Source organism: Alexandromys fortis, unplaced genomic scaffold (genome assembly GCF_014885135.2).
Source record: "Alexandromys fortis isolate MF-2015 unplaced genomic scaffold, M_Fortis_MF-2015_v1.1 scaffold_310, whole genome shotgun sequence".
NCBI classification, from domain to species: Eukaryota; Metazoa; Chordata; class Mammalia; order Rodentia; family Cricetidae; genus Alexandromys; species Alexandromys fortis.
The window spans coordinates 412,097-433,210 of NW_026068202.1; the positions used below are offsets into that span (position 1 = coordinate 412,097).

Genomic DNA, 21,114 nt, shown 5'->3' on the forward strand with positions numbered 1-21,114 from the left:
TTTCAGCTAAGTTGCATTTAAACTGTAGCGCTTGAGAAATACTTGCTGTCCCAATCCTAGAGTATCAGTATTTTACTTTTTTTCTTTCATATTGTTTTGTAATTTTTAGTATGCAGTGCATTTTGTTTACTTTATACTGTCTATTGTATCTTTGATGCTATTAAGATGGAATTACCTTCTTTTAATTCTCTAGTGAATGTGTGTGTGTGTGTGTGTGGATGAGTGAAACAGAGAGAGATACCATTTCCCTGGTCTTCCTACTGTTCTGCTTGTTTCATTTTATTTGAATCTGATCACTTTCCATTAGGACCTGAGTTAGCTCTCCAGTACTTGTGTAAAAATTGAGTGTGATGGCTGCATCTCTAATTCTAATTCTGAAAATGGGCAGAGACAGGAGGATCTTGTGACTTGCAGGCAGGCCAGCCATCCTTGACTGGATGAGCTACAGGCACATTGAAAGTCCTTCCCTCAAAACACAAGGTGACCGTTGTTACCGCATACCTGCACACATGTGCACACACACACACTCATGCATGCGCACACACAAATGTACTCACACACACATACTGCACGTACATACATTTTTAAAAAGCGCTTACCCTTAGTGTTTTTCAGTTCCACTTGGTAGGAATTTATAAAGGAATAATGCATCCCTCTTAAGACTAAGGATGTTGTTTAATAAATTAAATAAGGAATATAATTCGGCTCAGCTTAAAGATGAAGACAGATTTGTAGAAGCTGCTGGCATTGCTAAAGTGTTACATTATAAAGTATGATATGACATGTGATTCTAGTTTCACAACTAGCAGTAAAAGGTAAGCAGGGACAGTGTCTCATTGCCTGGTTCCCTGCTGAAGAACATTAGGTGCTGGTTGCCCTGTTCTTTAGGCTGCTAGGCTGCTAGCTCTTACTCTCTACTTGTTCTCCTCAGCTCCAGCTCTGCTGTGCTATAATCCAGCCCCCGCTCTGCAGCCCGAGTGGCTTTGTAAGCAGCACATCCACCCATAACATTGCTGTGAAATCCTTGGGTCCTTCCCAGTTCCCCAAAGATAGTTTGTAGGCTTCTTAGCCTAGATGGCCAAAGTCTATAATTTTTTCTCTGTACTTTTCCAGCTCTTCTTTCATCCTTTCCAAGAAAAATCACGAATTTACTCTAGACCATCCACCATTCCCCAAATATGAGTTTTCTTTCATACTTGAATACCTTTGGACATGCTGTTCCTTCTACTGGGAGCATCCCAAGATTCCTTTATTTATCTGGCAAATTCCAGGCGAGGGTTTAACATTCAGCTCCACAGCCATTTCCCCATTATGCATAGTTGAAATCTCGTCTTCAGAGCCTTCGGTAACTTTCGAGCTTTTCCCCTATACCCTTAGCATTAGTGGAATAAGTGTTCCTGTAGGTGTGTGGGGGTCTTCATCTCATGTTCATCCTGCGCAACCAGATGGCTGTAGCCCAGTCTCAGGCCCCACCAGTGCTGTCCATCATCGAGGATGCCATTAGGAAAAGAAGAGCCCTTCTCTGGGGTGGCTTTTGTTACCTACAGCAGTTCATATTTAGACTATTAAAGTGTGCTTTCTTTATAAAAGGTGATGATAGTAGATGGTGGGGTGTGTTTGCTTCTAGTTGATAGCTTTCCCTCGAGTGCTGAACTTGTTGGGAAGTTTACAGTTCCCTAAAACCAAGGTCTGTGAACTCTGCCGTATCTCATGGGGTGGCACCAAGTCCCCAAAGTCAGAAGCCTGTGAATCATCCTTGGCTTCTCCTCCTTTCCCATCTCTCCACCCCGCCACATTCAGACACTGAGTAAGTCCTGCCAAGTCAACCTCCTAAGTATTTCTGGAATCCGCTCTCTCCCTTCTGTCCTTGGCTGCCAGCTCCTCAGGACAGGACTTCTTTATTTTCCCTCGCTACTGCAGCAGCCGGTCCTGTTTTGGTCTTCTTGCTCGTCTTTTTATACCCATCCTGGACGATTGAGGTATTTGGAAACGAAAACCTAGAGGGCGAATTTGTTGAGATTCACAAGATTTCTCTAGTGGGACTGGCTGTCTTGTTGGTCACCTTTCTCTTGATTTCTAGTGCCCTTTGTCTATCACTTGTTTGCAAAACTCCCTATAACCTAAGATAGTTCTGTGGGTGTTTCTTATGTGAACCTTTACTACATTTTTAGGTTGGATCAACCTTTTATTTCTCTTAAAATGCCATCCGTGTGTGTGTGTGTGTGTGTGTGTGTGTGTGTGCGCACACACATCCCAGTATTTACAGGGTAGTTGATCTTTTTATGTCTTTCTTCTCTGCTGGACCATTTATGATATGTTTTGTCTTAACAGTGTTTCTACCAGCACTCAATACAGTTCATAGAAAATAAGTACTTCATAATCATTTATTGATTACTTTATGTAAGGTTATGATCAAATGTCTAGTACAGGAGGCTAACTGACCAAAGGATGAGTGCAGAGATCTCCACAAGTCAGTAGAATATCATCGGTATATCAGGCTTAAAAGATGAAGAAAATCTGCAGAGCCCGTTTTCAAGAATTGACAACAGTAACTGTTAAAATGGTGTGAGGTGGGTTTCAGGTCAAGCGCAGTCATAGAGTGCCTGCTTAGCATGTTCAAAGCCCTGAACTCAAGCCTTAACACCTCCTCCTCCACCCCCCATCTGTCTGTCTGTCAGACAGTGTGGAAGCTTCTGAGAGGAGGAATCCAGTGTCCAAACTTTCCAGCTGTGTGGCATATCCAGTTGCCTAGTAGGTCTCCATCATAAAGGTGTTCTGCGTTCTTAAAGAAATCTGACTAGTGGTTACATTTCCACATTTCTCGTTCTCTTAATCTTGGATGGCTGCTAATGTCTAAAACAAGAGCAAAGCAACTTCTGGGTGACCCTCAGGAGGGCAGGAGAGGAATCACATGTCTAATATGGCTACCAGGTCGTAAGCAGCCTATAGGCATGGTCTTGAGCAGGCGCAAGGAGGGACTGACTTTTTTCGGGCTTTGTTCAGGGGATGGGCTGTCGCTTTGTGCATTGAGGGTAGGGTTTGGTGTGAGAAGAGTGAGACCTGAGCATGGAATGGGGCCTCAAGCTAGAGATCCCAAACATCCCAACAACTGTAGGTATATATGAATGCCAGTAGGGCTTCCACCTAAACATGTACAGGTTTTTATACCCAGCAAAACCATCCAATTTCAGGATCCTTAACGTTAAGCTGGTGAGATGAGATGGAGTGGTTCATTACAGTAATAATACAGTAGGCTGCATTATTTTCTGATATTTTCATATGGTTGGCCCGTGGCCTTTCTCAGTTGTTATCAGTGTAATTCCTGAAGGTTTTGTTAGAACAGACCTTAATTTTAAAATGGTTTTTATGAAGAGTGTTTTGAACACTGTTTCTTAGTCGTTCTGATTGCCCGTTTTTTGATATTGCTAGAATGCTTCTTTCACTTTTCCATTCTGCTCTGTTTGCCCGTTTTCTCATTTCTAAAAACACTTTGTAGAACTGTGTAACCTTTAAGCTTTAAGCTTTAAGCTCCCTCTACTTAGAAAACATAGTTTTTCCTTGCTGGATTTTTCCTTGACTTACATGATAAATATTATTTAAAGTCTATAAGCTACTATTGTTTTTCTTTTGATCTGTGGTAATTCTGCTATAGTGCATGTGTGCAAGTGTCCTTCCACATTGAAATACAGATATATGTATTTACATGTGTGCAAATTTGTGCGTGTAAGTGTCCTATGTTCAAATACAGATATTTGTACATGTGTGCAAATTTGTGCGTGTGTTCTTCCATGTTCAAATACAGATATGTGTACATACATGTGTGCAAATTTGTGCGTGTAAGTATTCTTCCACGTTCAAATACAGATATGTGTACATACATGTGTGCAGATTTGGGGACCTTGGCACTGTCCACTGTTTTGTTTTTGTGTTTTGGGACGGGGTTTCTCACTGACCTCCGTCTCTCATCAAGTAAGCTAAGCTGGCTATCTACCAAGGGATAGCCTTTCTCTGCCCCATTATTGATGAGTTTACAAGCATACGTTAACACTTTGTGTTTTGTGGGTGGAGAGCTGGGAACTGCACAGTCAGCTGCACGCGTGCATCTCCGGAAAACAACTTGAGACAACTCATGAGAGTCCATTCTCACCTTGTGGACCCCAGGGATTGAACTCAAGTAGGTGCTCATGTCACCAGGTGTGGCCCGCAAAGTGCCTTTACCCTTGGAACCACCTCACTTTTCCAGCCTGCTACTATCTTTTTGTTCCTGGGTTCTGGGCACTTGAAAGAGGAGCTTTACTGACCAATATCTCCCAATCCCCAGTCCTGCTAGACTTGGAGCTCGTTCCCTCATTTTTTGGTTTTTGCTCTGTTTTGATTAGAGTGTTGAAAATTGTATGTCTAATTGGTAAATTAGTGACACACAATATTTTTTTTTCTTCTTGAGTGAAATTAACAATTGATCTTGTTTAAATTACTAATTTTAAAATTATATTTTCGGGATTAATTATCAGGATTTTTAAAGTAAACTCAGAGAAACCGGTTGGAGATAAAGAGATGGGAAATAGAAGGACCTCCCTTCATTCTTGCAGAGAATTTGAGTTTAGTTCCAAGCACCCACTTAGTGACTCACAACCATCTGCAATTTCAGTTCCAGAGGACCCAACTCCCTCTTTTGACCTCTGAGGACACCAGGCACACACATGGTACACATTCACACATAAAAGCAAACAAATGTGTATAAAAGTTGTTTTAATTAGTAAGCTCTTGTTGTAGAAAACCTAAATAAGGAAATACTGGAAACACATTTCATATTTTATCACCCAAAGATAACCATGGATATCGATTGCGAGTGATCCTGTGCCCTTTTGTTTTCCTGTGTGGGATCGTACTGTGAGAGCCTTCCTGTGCCCAGCATATAGAGATCTGTACTGTAAGAGCCTCGTAGTGTCTGTGTGCCCTCTGTGTGTGTGTGTGTGTGTGTGCGCCTGTGTGTGTGAAGAAAGATCCTTACCAATTTGCATTCCCAAAGTAATGGAGGCATTTTCAAAATACCCTGAAGATTATATATAGTTCTATCATTAGAAAAAAAACCATGTTGTTTATGTTAGCTCATTTTGTACAAGTTTGAATATTTCGTCACTGTTTTTGTTAGTGTTACTTGATTTTTTTAATTTCTTTTTAAGTTACTACACGATGATCATTTGTGATTCCTTGAAAGGAACCTAACCGTAGGTAGCTGAGTGAGTTAGCGCTGGGATGAAGTGGCTCACCTGAAAGGATGTGATACGCTAGGCTTGTTTCCCCTCCTAAGACTGCGGACAGTCTTCATCACGTGCGGCTTCCTAGGTTTGGCTGCTTTGTCGCTTTTCCTCAAGAGAGGCCCAGGCTGGAAAACAGGGTTTTACAGGTCAGGAATGGAAAGAGAACTGAATGTTGAAAGTTGTCCAGAATGTTCCGCACTGTATGTGGCTCCAGCCAAAACTGTTCGCTTCACTTTTAAAAATACCTCTTAACTCTTCTATTCTTGGAATCAGAATATCTTTTTCAAGCCCTTTTTGGAGAATTGCAGTGTGTCATTTTTGTAAATAGTCAAGGCACACGAGGCCAAGCGATCAGAAGTCTTTAGCGTCTCAGTTTTTCCTGTGACTTTTCTGAGAGTTATTTTTCCCAGCAGTTCCCCCACTCGTGTGTGTGTGTGTGTGTGTGTGTGTGTGTGTGTGTGTGTGTGTGTGTGATTCACAATGACATCTCCGCATTGCTGACCCTTGCTTTTCATGCAACAGAGCAGCGGTTTCAAATCTGGTCCCATTACCGCTGCTTTCTGTCTCTGTAGTCTACACAAAGTACAGAATCTTTTTCTGCTGGTTTTTTCCTATTTTTCTTGACTTCTACCTAAACATCTTTATTAAGATGTGGTGTGATACCATGAAATTCACCTGTGTCAGTGTGCAGTTTAGGGATTGTTCCAGTACATTTACCAAGTTTGTGCAACTACCACCGTGATCTAAATTTAGAGTGTTTTCATCATCCCAGAAAGAAACCAACCGCACATAAGCATTTGTTCCCCTTTCTTCCACCAACCCCTATGCCCCCAATCCTTGGCAACTAACTGTCCAGTCTATTTTTAACTCTACAGATCAGCCCGTGTCTCTACACTTCATATAAATAAAACCGCGCAACCTTCATGACTGAATTCTTTTATTTAGCATAATCTTTTTCAGGTTTATCCAGTATAGTACGTAACCAGCTTTCTTTTTACTGTCACCTAAGATTCCATGTATGGGTGTGCCGCTTTTCTAGGTGTGTTGGTTTTGCCTTTTGGCTATTAGGAATGATGCCGCAAGTCTAAAACCAGGACTGTCTCACAGAGTTGCTGTAACATTTAAAATGTCAAAATAATGTAGGCATAGCCAGCAAGTCAGGAGGAGACAGATGAGATTTCATATTAAATTCAGTATGGCAGAGCCCTCTAGTCTCAGCAGCAGCTACAAAGTCCGGCTTACTCACTGTGTCGTGTTCTCTTGGTAACATCTCTAAGTACCTTCTCCTGAACTTCTCCTCCTAAGCTGTCTCCATTCAGTAACCATTTCCTGGTATTTTTTGGGTGCCAGATGCTGCCCTGGTTGTGTTGGAGAGGGGAGAGCCATCAGGAGCTTCCATCTGTAATACCTGGGATTGGGGTCCCTTTTCCCCAGGTGCCATGGGTTTGGAGTTCTCCAAGTCATTAGCTACCCTTGGTCCTTTATTGGGATGTAGATGCTTCATGTCTTAAGTTAACCGTTCTTCAGGAGGTTAAGGAGGTGATGAGAAGCTGTAGCCAGGGTTGGTGAATTATTCTTTACTCAAATATAAACCCAAGTAGTCTGCCGTTTTTTTGCGGTCAGTGAGTTTCTTCTTCTGGTGGGGTCGGTCAGCTTCGTGTTCCTTTAGAATTTTCAGAACCGGTAAGTTCTAGACTCAGCAAAACTTATGAACTCCTCACTGCTTAGATGCTGCCCCCCCTTCTTGGGTTTGTGGAGACAAATGATTCATAGAGTGACTCAGCTTTTTAGTCCTGTTACCATTGTCTTGCCTACAAAACAAGAAATAAGAAATTTTGTGAATTTTCTTATTTCCGCTCTAATTTTCCTTTTTTCCACAGAGTTAATGGCAGTTAGCTTGGCAGTGAGATTACCACCTCATTTCTTCGGTGCCCCTGGTTCAAGGCGGATTGGAGGAGTTGCTGCAGGACAAGGGGCCACTGATTCCTGCTGCTCCGTGCTCACTTGAAGAGTTCTTTTTGAATGTGAGCAGAGCAAGATGTAGGCACCCAGGATCCTGTCTGCCCACCGAGCTGGCCTCTCTAGCTTATTTGTGATCTGTCACTCCAGTTGTTGCTGGTCATGTTCAGGAATGGTTCCATACACAGATTTTACTGTTTGCTTTATTGTCTGTATTTACCGTGGTGCAAGGCATGTCTTGTAAACTTGTTCAGTTTCAGGAATTCCCAATTCATCATGAAACATTTTTTTTGGTCAAAAAAATACTAAGTCATACAGGACCACAGTTCCCAGGTGCCTATAAGAAGAAGCTGAAAGTAGATTGCTGCAGCCCTGGAGGCCCTGGAAGGAGGTGAACTGTGAACTTCCTGCGCTCTCCCTCAGCAGGAACACAGTGGTGAAGGGCATGGAGGAGCTGACTCCACAGCCCACTAGATTTGCATAAGGGCTTTTCTCTGACTTGAACCTTTTGCTAATTTAATGTGCTGGTATATTGTACTTTCCACCAATAGGTAATGGGAAGGGTGTTGTTTAATTGTGAATATCAGGAGCACACACCACTGGGTGTTGGACTCAACCTTTAATTGAAATGATGTACCTTCACCTTACTTTTAACTCCTGTCTTCCCTGTTTCCTTTTCTTTTTAAGTTCCTTATTCCTGTTAATGATGAGCTGAGCTGTATCCTCTCCTTTCGTTCCATAAAAATATCTCTGGTCACATCAAGAACTAGGAATTAGTTTCTTGAAACTGTACCAGATTGGTCTTGAACTCGCCTTGTAGTAGATGATGACCTTGACCTTCAGCTTCTGAGCACGAGATTACAAGTATATGCCAACGTGTCCTGTTAATAGCATGCAGAGGAACATACACAAAGCTTCTTCCATGAGAAACAAGCTTATCCCTAGGCCCTCATCCCTAAGTCCCTAGGGAAATCCTTAAGGAAGTCACAGGGCCCCTTAGCAGAACCTGTCATGCCTGCATGCTGCTATCAGCTGCTCTTGCCCTGTCGACAATGCTGATGGAGCCAGAAGTCTGTCCAGGTGTGGAGAGCAGTGTTTTCTAAATAAAAACTCACTCCTGGACCCTTGTGCCCAAGAAACCTTTGACAACCCCAAGTATATTGATATATAAAATAGATAATGTAAGATGAAACATGGACTGATAATAAATTGAAAAGTGTTGAATTAAGAGCAGCAGGGCTGCGTCCCGGGCACCCGGATGCCCACATGGCTAGCTTATGCCCGAAATAATTACACGGAAACTGTATTCTTTCAAACACTGCCTGGCCCATTATCTGTAGCCTCTTATTGGCTAGCTCTTACATATTGTTCTAACCCATTTCTAATATTCTGTGTAGCCCACAAGCTGGCTTACCAGGGAGGATCTTAACCTGCGTCTGTCTGGAGCGGGAGAATCATGGCGACTCCTCACTCAGCTTCTTTTTCCCAGCATCCTGTTCTGCTTTCTCCGCCTACCTAAGGGTTGGCCTATCAAATGGGCCTAGGCAGTTTCTTTATTAATAAGAAATCACTCCCACATCATTTCCCCTTTTTCTGTTTAAACAAAAAAGAAAGGCTTTAACTTTAACATAGTAAAATTACATATAACAAAACAGTTATCAAGTAAGAATTACAGTTACAATATATCTATTTTATCTTTTATCATAACTAAGGAAAACTATAACTATCTATTCATTCTTCAAATCCATCAAAGACTCCAGAAGAATGTAATAATACCTAAGTAAACAGGAAATCCAAAACTCTAGAAATGACAGAGACATCTCACTGCCTGGACAGTCACCCAAAGTTCCTATGTACCGTTGGGGCATCCATCTTTGGCCTTCAGGCCCATAGTATCCAGAGACATTTCCATGAAGCAGGAAAATTCAAAGACAGTTCAGTCACTTTCTGCTGTGTCCTGCAGAATGTCTCGTGAATACTTTTATGAAGCAGGAACCCCGAAAGACCATCTCACCTTTAGGCAAGTTCAGCAGTCCTCTCTCTGAGGGTTCTCTGTGTACAGATTATGCAGCAGTCCAGGCAAGGGCAGTTTCTTGCCCAAATGACTATCCAACTCCATAAGGATCCTCTTCGATGCCCATCTTCCTCTTGAAGTAGCTGGTGCTGCCAGGAGCAGATGTGTCTCATTGTCATGAAAAGCCCTAAGTTATTAAAACATTTAAATGCCATATTCTGCAGCCTTTGAGAGATATGAAGAATGCCTATCTAACTGAAATATATATATCTAGAAAATCTAACATGACTACAAGCTTTACTATTATCAATGATTATCCATTAACAACCTATATTTCCTAATTATACATTACATTTTAAATGAACTACACAATTACAATACCTTAATCAAGATCAGAAATACATATAACAAAATTGACCTTAAAATCCATACCAATGCAAATTATTCATATCTATATCAGAAAAGTTATACTCAATAGTATATTCAATAAATTGAATAAAAAGTTTTCTGTATTTTAATTAAATGGATAGGGTTGTTAATTTTACACAAAGAGGTGATAGATATAAAAGAGCATATTGAGTGTTTTCCAGAGGTGGTCAATATTCTGATTTTCTAATTGTCAGTGCTGAGAAACCATTTTGAATGAATAAATACATAGTACAAAATGACAAAACATTTTTAGATGGGGCCACTTCAAAAGTATTTTGAGATTTTGTCCAAATTCCCAGCCAGAATTCATTTAATGACTTTTTACAAAGCCCATCAGCAACTCAAAACAGTTTTAAAAATGAAGTATTATAACGGAACAGTCCAGAGATAACCTAATTTGATACCGGGCATGCTGTTTGGCAGTAGGAGAACATTCTTTGCTTCCCATAATGAGACTGCTATAATTCTGTAACAGCACACAGCTTTGTGTGTGCAGTGAATACCAGTGTGACCTGAGGAGTTCCAAGCTGGGCTCCTTGGTGGTGCAGAGCCTGGCAGCATCCACAGTGAGAAGAGCACACGCTGTGTGCAGTACGAGGGGCGTGTGCAGTGGGAAGGGCACTTTCTGCAGTACAAGTTTGCCATAGCCAGAAGCTCCTTGAATATGCTAATGTGTTTTAACCTTCAATTATTTTACCGTTGTATGTTCGGAAACCTTTTCTGTTGCCGCATACTCTGCCAGCCCATTATTCAGCTCCCCAACTCCAAGTGGAGTTGTGACTGTGCCGGGAGCTGTGACTTAGCGGACCCTGACACTGCTTCCGTGTGTGTGGACGTCACTCACCTTGTTTACTGTATGGAATGCACTTACAGTCATCTGTAGACCTGTTGAAGTTATATGAAGACATCGACATAGTTATAGATGTCTTATGACTCTTTCCTTTAGACATACCATGACTTATTGGGCATTATTTCAGGTGGGTCTCTGTGTGTGAGCCCCGTACATGATCTGCTGTAGGTTAGAGCTTTATTATTATTTTTTTCTGTAAGTAATAAAATCCCAGTTCACATTCAGAAATGTGACTTCGCTATCCCAGGTAACTTTTCTAAATGCAGAAAATAGATCGGACAGAATAGACTTCAGCAAGTACTTTGAAAAGGTCCCCCCGAAACCATCCCGTGATAGGTGGACTAGAGTGGCGAGGGCAGCCCCCAGTTGGTGCAGGCTCTTGGTTCTTCCTGCGACCAATTCTCAGGCTTCTGTCAGTCCCTCTGACTAATCTTCTCTGGACACATTTTTTGCATGCTTTCCCTGCCCCACATCTGTCAGGAACTTCAGACTGAGTGTGGCACCTGCGCGTGGTTAAGTGCTAGTGCATGTCTAGAGACCCTGCAGAATCGCCGCCCCCTTCAGCAGCGTGTTCTTTGCTGTCCATGGCAAATACTTCTGGAGTTTGTCATTTCGTGCTCACGATGAGCCATTGCCACTGTCCTGTAGTGTGCGGCCCGTGAGAGGAGTGAACCTTCGTTTGGTTCACCAGCCGTGCCCACCACATGCACTTCATGGAGTTTTACAATTAGAAACGGGAGGGGGGGGAGCCTGTGTTCTAGTTCATTATGAATTTGTTATGTCCCTCAGGCAGCCGTGTCAGACAGAGCTCAGCTCTAGAACTATTTGGTGTCCTAACAATGAAGAGTATGAGAAGTCAGGAAAACCTGACAGGAAAAACGTCCTCTTAGATCTTCCTGCTTTGGGTCATGGTCTAATCCCAGCAAATAATACAGATTTCCCTTTTATTATAACCACAATAGAAAAGCAGCGGTTGTGTTGACACGGCTCGTTGTTTGGGAGACATTTGTGAATTGTAAACTTTGGAAATCCCAAAAACTACTGGATGCAATCCCATCCAATCGCTGAAGGCAGTTTGCCTGCACAGTAGGTTCTGAGCAGCAAGTTAAATTCAGAAGGGTGAACGGGAAGCAGCCGTTAAGAATTACAATGGATAGGATGCAAAGTTAATTCAGGGAATGTTTTGTTAGATGATTACATCATAGGACAGCAGGAAAACCGAGTGTTGTGCTGGACTCTGCTTGTTGTCTGCCCTGCAGCTGGAGGTCAGGACCCGAGAGACAGCAAGAAAGGTAGCCAGCTCATTTGATGGAATAGTTAGGGGTTAGCTAGCTTCACCATGAAATTATAACAACCTATATTTTGGATTGTGTTCAGTCTCCTAAACTGGATGCATAGCCTCAATACATACTGAGAGCCTCTTCTTATGTCTACTCTTAAAAAAGTATACCTTCTCTCAAGGTAGCTCTTTCTTTGCTCTCCCTCTCTGTCCTTTACCCAACTTGACCTTCTGATCCCTCATGTTCTCCTCTGCTCCCCTTCCCCCCTCCTAAATCCCCTACAGCCCTCCCTCCTCCCCTCACACTTTTTCCCCAGTTTACTAAGGAGATCTTGTCTACTTCCCCTTCCTGGCGGGGGTGGGGATGATCCATGTATGTGTCTCTTATGGTCCTCCTTGTTTGCTGGCTTCTCTGGAGTTGTAGACTGTAGGCTGGTCATTTTTTTGTTTTATGTCTGATACCCAGTTATGAGTGAGTATATACCATGTTTGTCTTTGTGGGTCTGGGTTACCTCACTCAGGATAGTTTTTTCTAGATACATCCATTTGCCTGCAAATTTCAAGATGTCATTGTTTTCTACCACTGAGTAGCACTCCATTGTGTATTTGTACCACATTTTCTTTGTCTTTGGTTTAGGGACATCTAAGTTGTTTCTAGGTTCTGGCTATTATACATAACGCTGCTATGAACATAGTTGAGCACATGTCCTTCTAGTATGAGTGTGCATATTTTGGGTATATGCCCAAGAGTGGCATCATGGGATTAGCAAGAAACCAGGCACTAGGGAAATTCCCAGGAATGAAATCCACAAGGATGACCCCAACTAAGAATCTAAGCAGTAGTGGAGAGGATACCTTAACATCCTCCCCTGCAATTAAATTGATGATTACCTTAATTGTCATCATAGAACCTTCATCCAGCAACCGATACGATGGAAGCAGATGCAGAGATCCACAGCTAAGCAGTTGGGCCGACCTCCTGGAGTCCAGTTATAGAGAGGAAGGAGTGATATTAAAAGCAAAGGGGCCAAGACCATGATGGGGAAACTCACAGAAACAGCTGCCCCAAGCAAGTGGGAACTCACTGACTCCAGACTGACAGCTGGGGAGCCTTCATAAGACTAAATGTTGACTTATGTTGGCAGTTGTGTGGCTCGGGCAGTTTTAGGGACAACCAGCAGTGGAACTAGCATTTATCCCTAGAGCATGAACTGGCTCATTTCCTATGGAGGGATACCTTGCTCAGTATAGATACAGGAGGATGACCTGGGGCCTGCCTCAAGTGATCTGACAGACTTTGTTGATGTCCCCTGGGAGGCTTCACTCTTTCTGAGGAGTAGATGGGGGTGTGAGATGGGGAGAAGATAGGGGGAATAGGAGAACTGGAGAAAGAGGGAACTGGGATTGGTATGTAAAATAAGATTGTTTTAAAAATATAAATATTTTTTTAAAAAAGTATACCTTCATGAGTTTGTTCACAATGTGTGTGCAGGCACCCTACAGAGCCCTGCAGGTGATTGTGAGCTTCCATGTGGGTGCTGGGAACCAAATCAATCTCCTGCCAGAGCAGTAAGCACACTCTGAACTGCTGACCCAGCTCCCTTATCCTCACTCTTTTGAGTGGATGTTTGCTCGGGTCCCACGGTACAAGTCTGTGATACTGAGTGGTGGTTTCCCTCCGAAGGTCGTCTGAGAATTATCATTTATTTGCTCATGGTCAGTACAATGTGCTCACATTCTTCCTACGAAAATACAGTCATGAAGTCATTGAAATGGTATTTTTTCAGCTTACTGAGTATTTTAGAACATCATAAATGTTGACTAATGTAAGAAATTTTACAGTGGGAGTTATTTCCCAGTGTTTATGATCAAATGCTCAGGCCTGTTGTGCTGTTTGATTTTGTAAGTCTGGAAGATGTGGGCAGTCTGGTGACATTCTTCGTTGATTTATACAGATAAATTATGGATCGTTAGTGTTCAGCCAAATGCCAGAGACCTTGCTTTACTTTATTTGTGTTCTGTATGAACATAAATAAAAAACACTATGTGGAAATGTCTGGGTTTTTTTTTTTTTTTTTTTTCCCACCAAATGACTACTATTTGATCTGGAGTAATTTTAGAGAAATCCATAGACAAAAAGACTTCATGAGGATTATGTTCTAGAATTTCCAGAATTAATATTCACAACTGTTGGCTGAAAATGTATTTTCTATCCATTACGATTAATGCAGCTATTAACTTGTAGTGTAATATTTACTGAACAGTTAGAGCAGCTTCATGTTATAGTGAAGGGCAGTACTTTCCTAAATGTCGTCTTTGAAGTTGTCCAACTATGGCAGTGGTTCTCAGCTTCCTCAAGCTGCAACTGTTTAATACAGCTCTTCAGAACATTATCTTCATTGCTACTTCATAATTGTAGTTTTGACAGCGTTATGAGTTGTAACTATCTGATAAACCAGATACCTGATGTGCAACCCCAGGGTTGCGACCCACCGGCTGAGAACCACCAATCTATAAGCTGCTGATGGCGAGCCGTGGCACCTGGGAGGGAGGAGCCTATTGATTATCTCTGAGGGGATTATGATCCTCTACTTTCTGTGTTAACACACCTAAAGTTTGAAGGTAGTGTCTCCTTGAACCTGGATGAGCAGCTTCTACAGAGCACCTGGTTTGATAGCCCACAATATCTAAGTACATGCATAAATATCCATACAGAGGCTGGAGAGATGGCTTAGCAGGCAGAGCATTTGCTGCTCTTGGAGAGGACATGAGTTCAGTTCCTAGCACCTATGAGCCGGCTCACAGCCATCTGTAATTCCTGTTTTAGGGAATCCGAGCCCTCTACCTCCAAAGGCACTAAATATACACATCATAGGCACGTACATGCAGGCAAAATATTTATACATGAACTAAAAATAATACTTTGTTGTATGCATTGTCACACAACTGTTTAAATTCATTCCACTTTAAAAAAATTTCCTATACTTATTTAAGGCAATCGGCAATGGCGTCATTAAGCTCAACTTTACCTATCTTACCTATCTTCTTCTGCGTCCCTAGTATGGATCCGAGGGAACTTAGGTAAAGTTGGCGTATATTAATATTCTGAAGAACAAGGTATTATATAATGAAAAGCAGCTTGGGTGGTTAGATGCTATTCATGAATTATGTCGTACAAGTCTTGGAAACGGTTTCAGTGTGATTGAACAATGTTGCCTAGTGCCAGAGCTGTTAGGCAATTTCAAGACAACGGTTTGGGGAGCAGGTGACCTTTTGGCTCAACTGTGTTATGTCCCCGTCACGTATTTTTCTTCTTCTGAAAAATAATAGCAGACACACTCGGGGTGGGGGTTCTTAAACTGGAGCTGCTCACTAACTCCAGCACACTTTTTATTAAGGAATGTCTTAGTGCTAATGGGTGTCATATCTAGAGTGAGGCTTGAGAAACCTGGCTGTAATGGCCTGGCTACAGTGTGTGTGTTTGATTTCATTACATCCCACTTTGGGTTTGTTGTAGTTTTGTTGCAAAGATAGAAGCATCAGGTACAGAGAAGCTTGCTGATTTTGCAACTCTTTTCTTTCCTTTGAGAAGAAGTAGTTGAGAGAGGTGGTTAATAGCTGCTTACATCCAAACGGTCAGTCAGGTTCATAGAGCTGTTTTGATAGACTCCCAAGGCTTCCATAGCGTGGATTTTATAGTTTATTATAAATTGGGACTGATTACAGTGTTCTGTAGATGTTAAAATTTAAGATAGATCCAGGAAGACATACCAAATTTGAAGCCCATGTACCCCAAAAATACAGTAGTGTGACCCAATAAACCAATTAGGCCTTGTAAATTTAATAGAAGTGACATTCAGATTGAACCAAGGCAATGTACCCAGTGAACAATTTCTAGAACAGGTTTTTCAGTTTGTAAAAGAAAACATAATATGAAAGAAGTTCCCATACATCTTAGTTAGTGCTGGCTTGTGTAACTCTTCAGACAGCTTGGCGGGACTGTAGTGCATGAGACAGGACTCAACTTTCTGCCCTTGGCCCTGGCGGTGCTCGGGATCAAGGAAGGCTCTTTCTGTGCTGTTTGTTTATCTGAGTCTTTATTACTTTTCCAGTGTATCTCTTCTTTCAGTTTCGCAGTGTTGGCCTGATAATCAAGTTATTTAGCAGAACCATCTTATCGTATGCGTAGTCTGTTTTTTATGATTTGTATAAACATTTGGAATTCATACTTTGACCACTTTTGGAGTCTATATAGCATTTTATTTGTTATAGTTCCTATTCTGTACAACAGCTTTCTAGTGAATCAAAACACTGCATGCTATCCCGAGAATACGTTATTTTCTGTCAGCTGTTTAAAACAAATAATAAAAGCTTAGTTGTTTACATTGTGATTCTAGATGAGAGTTGGAATTAAAACTAATTGAGAGTTTATACTATTCCTAGGGCAATAGTTTGTCTCACCAGGATGAGAAGTCTGTCTTTGAAATGTTTCTCTGTAGTCCATCATAGTTGCTCTAACAGCCATGGTTGTTCTTGGAAGCTTTGCAGAGTCTACTATGTCCAGAGAACACTTTATTTCTCAGCTTGTGAGCTAAGCATTGTCAGAATTATTTTTGTCTGGTTGCAAGTTTTTCAAGCCATTTCCACCAACAAATTCTCTATAAACATTTAGTTAGTTAAGCTACTCTGGGCATTTGTGTTTAATCCGCAGTCATACTGCTCTATGACTCATACTTGGGCAATCTGGATTTCACTGTTCCTCTGCTGAGCTTTGAGGTGGTTATGAAACCAGCAGATCCCATTAAGCCCTCAACTATATGGTGGAATCAAGGGGTACACGGAAGGTGGATGGCTACTACTTGGCTCATTTACAATCTATTCATTCTTGTTGGTTCCCCCTTCTAGGTTGTTTGATGTGTGCACTGTGTCACGAACAGACAGAGAAACCAAACTTACACTAGTGTTTGAGCACGTTGATCAAGACTTGACCACCTACTTGGATAAAGTTCCAGAGCCTGGAGTGCCCACAGAAACCATAAAGGTACCAAGCATCATCCTTTTGTCTGAGTAGACTAGCCACCGTCACAGCTTACTCAACACCAGCATTCTTTCGTGTGAAAATTGCCAGAATTGGTGTTTTTGAAACTTAATATACAGTTCAGAATGTCAACTAAGTAAAATGGTCAAAAAATGGAAAATCATCTAGTCCATCTACTAAGTATCTTCAAAGAGTAGGATCGCAGTCCAGTTTAATTGTAGGGTGAATTAAAATAAAAACTTTAGTTTTAATGCACATTAAAATTCTTTAAAACTACTTATTTGTGTATTATCTCCCTAATCTTATAAAGTATGGTATAACAGATATCACTCAGTTTATCCTGGTGTTCTTGTTCTTTAAGAGATAAATTTTTAGATGTCAATCAAAGGTATATTATGCATTATAATTATGCTGATTATCAGACATATTGATTGGACCCTTTCTGTTTGCTTGTTTTTTCCAGTTCATCGGGGGGAGGGGTTGTTTTTTTTTTTAGTCTAAATGGCAAGTAGTAATCTTGGTATTCAAAGATAATTAAAGATGCTTTCTGCCCTTCACGGTCAACAAGCTGGGAAGTATGTTGACTACAAACAAATTCTTCCTTTAGGACTAATGGAAAAGGTACTCAAAATGTTCTGATGGTCTAGCCTGTTATTCTGCTTAACTTCATTTTCTGGTCCATCTGTGAAATCTGGCTGTCCCCACAGAGTCAGAAATGTCCTTTGAGTGATGGCTAGTTGGTGTCCCCGGATACGGATGCATTCTGACTGCGACATAATCATGTCTGTTTGGGGTGAGGCTAGTAAGAGTGGTTTTCTCCCATCTAGCTTTCACTAAAGAGTGAGATAAATAGTGGTAGTCTCGTTTATTTGTGCAGTTTGAAGGCCAGGAAAGCCCTCAACATGTAGGATTTCTGATCACTTGTTCTCGTCACTCTGCACCCTCTTCCTCTGGCATTATATTCCACTCCTGTGATTTCACTTCTTTTCTTTGTGTTCTTGGTCCAGAGACTCCATATTGTGCCTACAGAGCAGGGTCTTAGTCCTTTCTGCTCACTGTCTCCTGACTGCATTGAACAGTTGGCAGTTTTTTATGTGGTCTGGCTTCTGACCTAAGCGGCCCTCATGGAGCTTCTCACAGTCCTCTCTAAGTCTGCCCAGATGTGTGTGATGTGCTCTCACAGTCAGGCCTCTCTAAGTCCGTCCAGATGTGTGTGATGTGCTCTCACAGTTCGATATCGGCTCCTCTACCTTTGAGTAGTTGTTGCACACTTCACTTCGTAGCATTTTCTGCCCTTGTGATTATTTATGTATGTATCTTACCTATTTGTAGTATAATCATATGTACTGGTTGGCATACTCGATTTGTATACATAGGAACACAGTAAATAAGACATGCTGCCAGACTCCTTTTACATATAATTATTTCAACCAATACATTAAATGCAAATGATCATTGCCTTTTCTGATGTAATTCTTCTATCAGTTATTCCATGATACTTTTTAAAATAAGAAAACAAAGTAACCATATATTTATAGTCCACATTTCCAGCTCCATAGAATTTTTTTTTTGAGTTTCAAATGTTCTCCTAAGATGTCAGAGGATGATGAATGAAATTGTTTGCAGAAGAATTTGTATGTTTAAAAGGTTTAATAACCCAGAGTGGTACACTAGAGGCAAAACTTGATCAGACAGGAGTAGCAATGAAGTGGGCCCGGGAGATTCTTGTGTGTGTGTGTGTAATCAAACACAATAGGAAAAGAAGCAGGCATGATTGTGGGTCACCAGAGTTGGGAAGTGCCAGGATTAGTGCGAGCATGCCTGTGTGTGTGCCATCTGTGTGCGTGCATGCCTGTGTGCAGGCATGCATCTGTGCGGGCATGCATCTGTGTGCGTGCATGCATCTGTGCGGGCATGCATCTGTGTGCGCATGGGTGCTGGAGGCTGGTTACCAGAAGACTGAGATTCTCCTGGAAGCTGAAGAGTCTCTACAGCCATCAGAATTAGTACCTCTCTAGATTAGCTGCTAGAAGTGAGGTTGGGAGCCAGGCCATTAATTAGAATTAATGGCATATGGTTAAGAATATGATGAGTGTTTTCAAAGTGGCATATAACCATGATCAAATAAAAGTAATGTGTATGTAAGCACAAAGGTCTCTGGTAGAGGTAGGCGGATCTCTGTGAGTTCGAGACCAGCCTGGTCTACAAGAGCTAGTTCCAGGACAGGCTCCAAAACCATAGAGAAACCCTGTCTCAAAAAACAAACAAACAAACAAACAAACAAACAAAAAGTTTCTGGTTAACCCTAAAGAGTAACTAAAACTTTCTTGTTTTTATCCTTAATTTTTAAAAATAGCTCTGAATTGTTCGATTTTTTTTTTTTCATTTTTACTGATGAGTATGTTTCTAACCTGAATGGTGTTATGACATGAGTATAAATCTACCTTACAGGCTCCTCTCATTGAGCCCTCCTTCCCAGCTGGTTGGAACACTGAGGAGGAGGACCGGCTGGAGGAAGTGGGTCTTGGGACTGCAGGACTCTTCCTGCCCAGACTCCGTACTTCTGGTCAGGAAGATGTGAGCAAGCCACTGACACACTCCCCATCAACTGCTTGTCTCCGTGACACTCTTGTCACAGTGACTTCCCCATCACACTGGAGTGGACCCCCTCAGACCATGAGACCAAACAGATTCTCTAATTTGTCCTGTAAGGTGTTTATTTAGGAGCTTATACAACCATTAAATCGTTAGGTTAAAGGTGTAACTGACATCCATCAAATGGAGAGTTAAGTTAAAAGTATAATTGATAAAAATTTTTTTACTAGGCACTTGCATCTTTTGTTTTGGTGATTGGTTGATTTTTTGAGGAGTTGGTGTACAGGTTAAGTGCATTGTTGGTTGATGTTTTCAAGCATGGCTGTGGAGAACAGAAATATTTGTTGTACAGAAGGTCTATTTATACCAAGTCTCTTTGAGCCAGTGAATGTTATTATGTTGAATGGTTTACTAAGAACACAAAAATGGATTCTTTCTATAGAATGTTCTGTGGAATAAGGCTCTTTTTAGAAAATACTGAGCGATTATTTGTTCGGTGTTTAGGGGTGAAATTATTTGTTTGGTGATCAGGGGCTGAAATGCACATTTAAAGAGAGAGAGAGAGAGAGAGAGAGAGAGATGAGTCTTGCAAAAGCATATGGCAGACATTCTCAGTCTTTATTTGAGCATTTTCAGGTTCAAACACCTCACCTGTCTTCGGCTTTTTGCACGTGGTACCAAGGTGTTCTTTAGAGTCATCCCAGAAGCTAGGAGGTTAGTAATACTGTACTGACATAGCATGCTATGTTGTCAAGTCGTAAACTGGAAAATATTTTAACGTAAAGCAGATACATAAAAAGCATGGACGATGATTTAGGCCAGGGACTTTGTCCTTTACCGTCTGTTTTCCAAGGTGCTCTCTTGGCTCTGTTCACCTGTTAGTTTGCCACCTATAATCAAAATATTCCAGTGCTTATTGGGGGTACTAATTGTAATAAGATGGCAGGACTGGATAGAACTAGAATATTTAGTCATGTCTGGACAGGAATAAAATCTTTATCATTTAATCAACATCTTTGTTAGAAAACAAATACCTCTCAGAGAACAGTTTTTTCAGATATTCGAGTAACCTTTGTTTTGAAAAATCAAAAAATCATGAAGCTTTACGTAGTTGTTCAGGTTGATACTTGGGTCCGTTTGTAGGGGACATGCTTCCATTACTGCATGGTTTTCCCATCGGCCTTGAATAAAGGAAGTCACTGGCTATGCCTGGGCTGAAGCTCACCTCTGAGAAGCTGTAATAATAATGATAGTGATAATAATAATTGTAGGACCCGGTCAGGACAAGCTCAGTAGAGGCCTGAGTCTCAGTGGTTTACCCTGAGGCAACACCTGGTTCTGACAAAGAGCACAAACTGAGTCCACCTAGGTACCACTCAGGAGCAGACCATCCAAAGGAAATTGCTAATGTTCCCACCATCAGAGATAGGATCACCTGCCAGCACACCCACCGCGACACCCCTAGACAAATGTCAGCCAATCAGGGATCCCAGACCTTAGAAATCTCTCACCCCCACCTTTGCTACTGTAAAAACCCAACTCTGTTGAAATATGAAGCGGCGGGGCTGCGTCCCCAACACCCCGGCCGCTTGGCTAGCTTATGCCCGGAATAACAACACACAAACTGTATTCATTTAAAGAACTGCTTGGCCCATACTCTAGCCCTTATAGGCTAATTCTCGCACCTGG

The 21,114-nt window shown here is 41.6% G+C and overlaps 1 protein-coding gene across 3 annotated transcripts in view; it reads left to right on the top strand.

Moving 5' to 3' along the window:
* Window positions 1–21,114, top strand: part of Cdk6 (cyclin dependent kinase 6) — a 199,042-nt gene that overhangs the window by 31,807 nt on the left and 146,121 nt on the right. For all 3 annotated transcript variants that reach the window (XM_050129963.1, XM_050129965.1, XM_050129964.1), the window contains exon 3: window positions 16,698–16,833. In XM_050129963.1, the coding sequence (XP_049985920.1) occupies window positions 16,698–16,833 (136 nt within the window). The remainder of the gene's footprint in view (window positions 1–16,697; window positions 16,834–21,114) is intronic.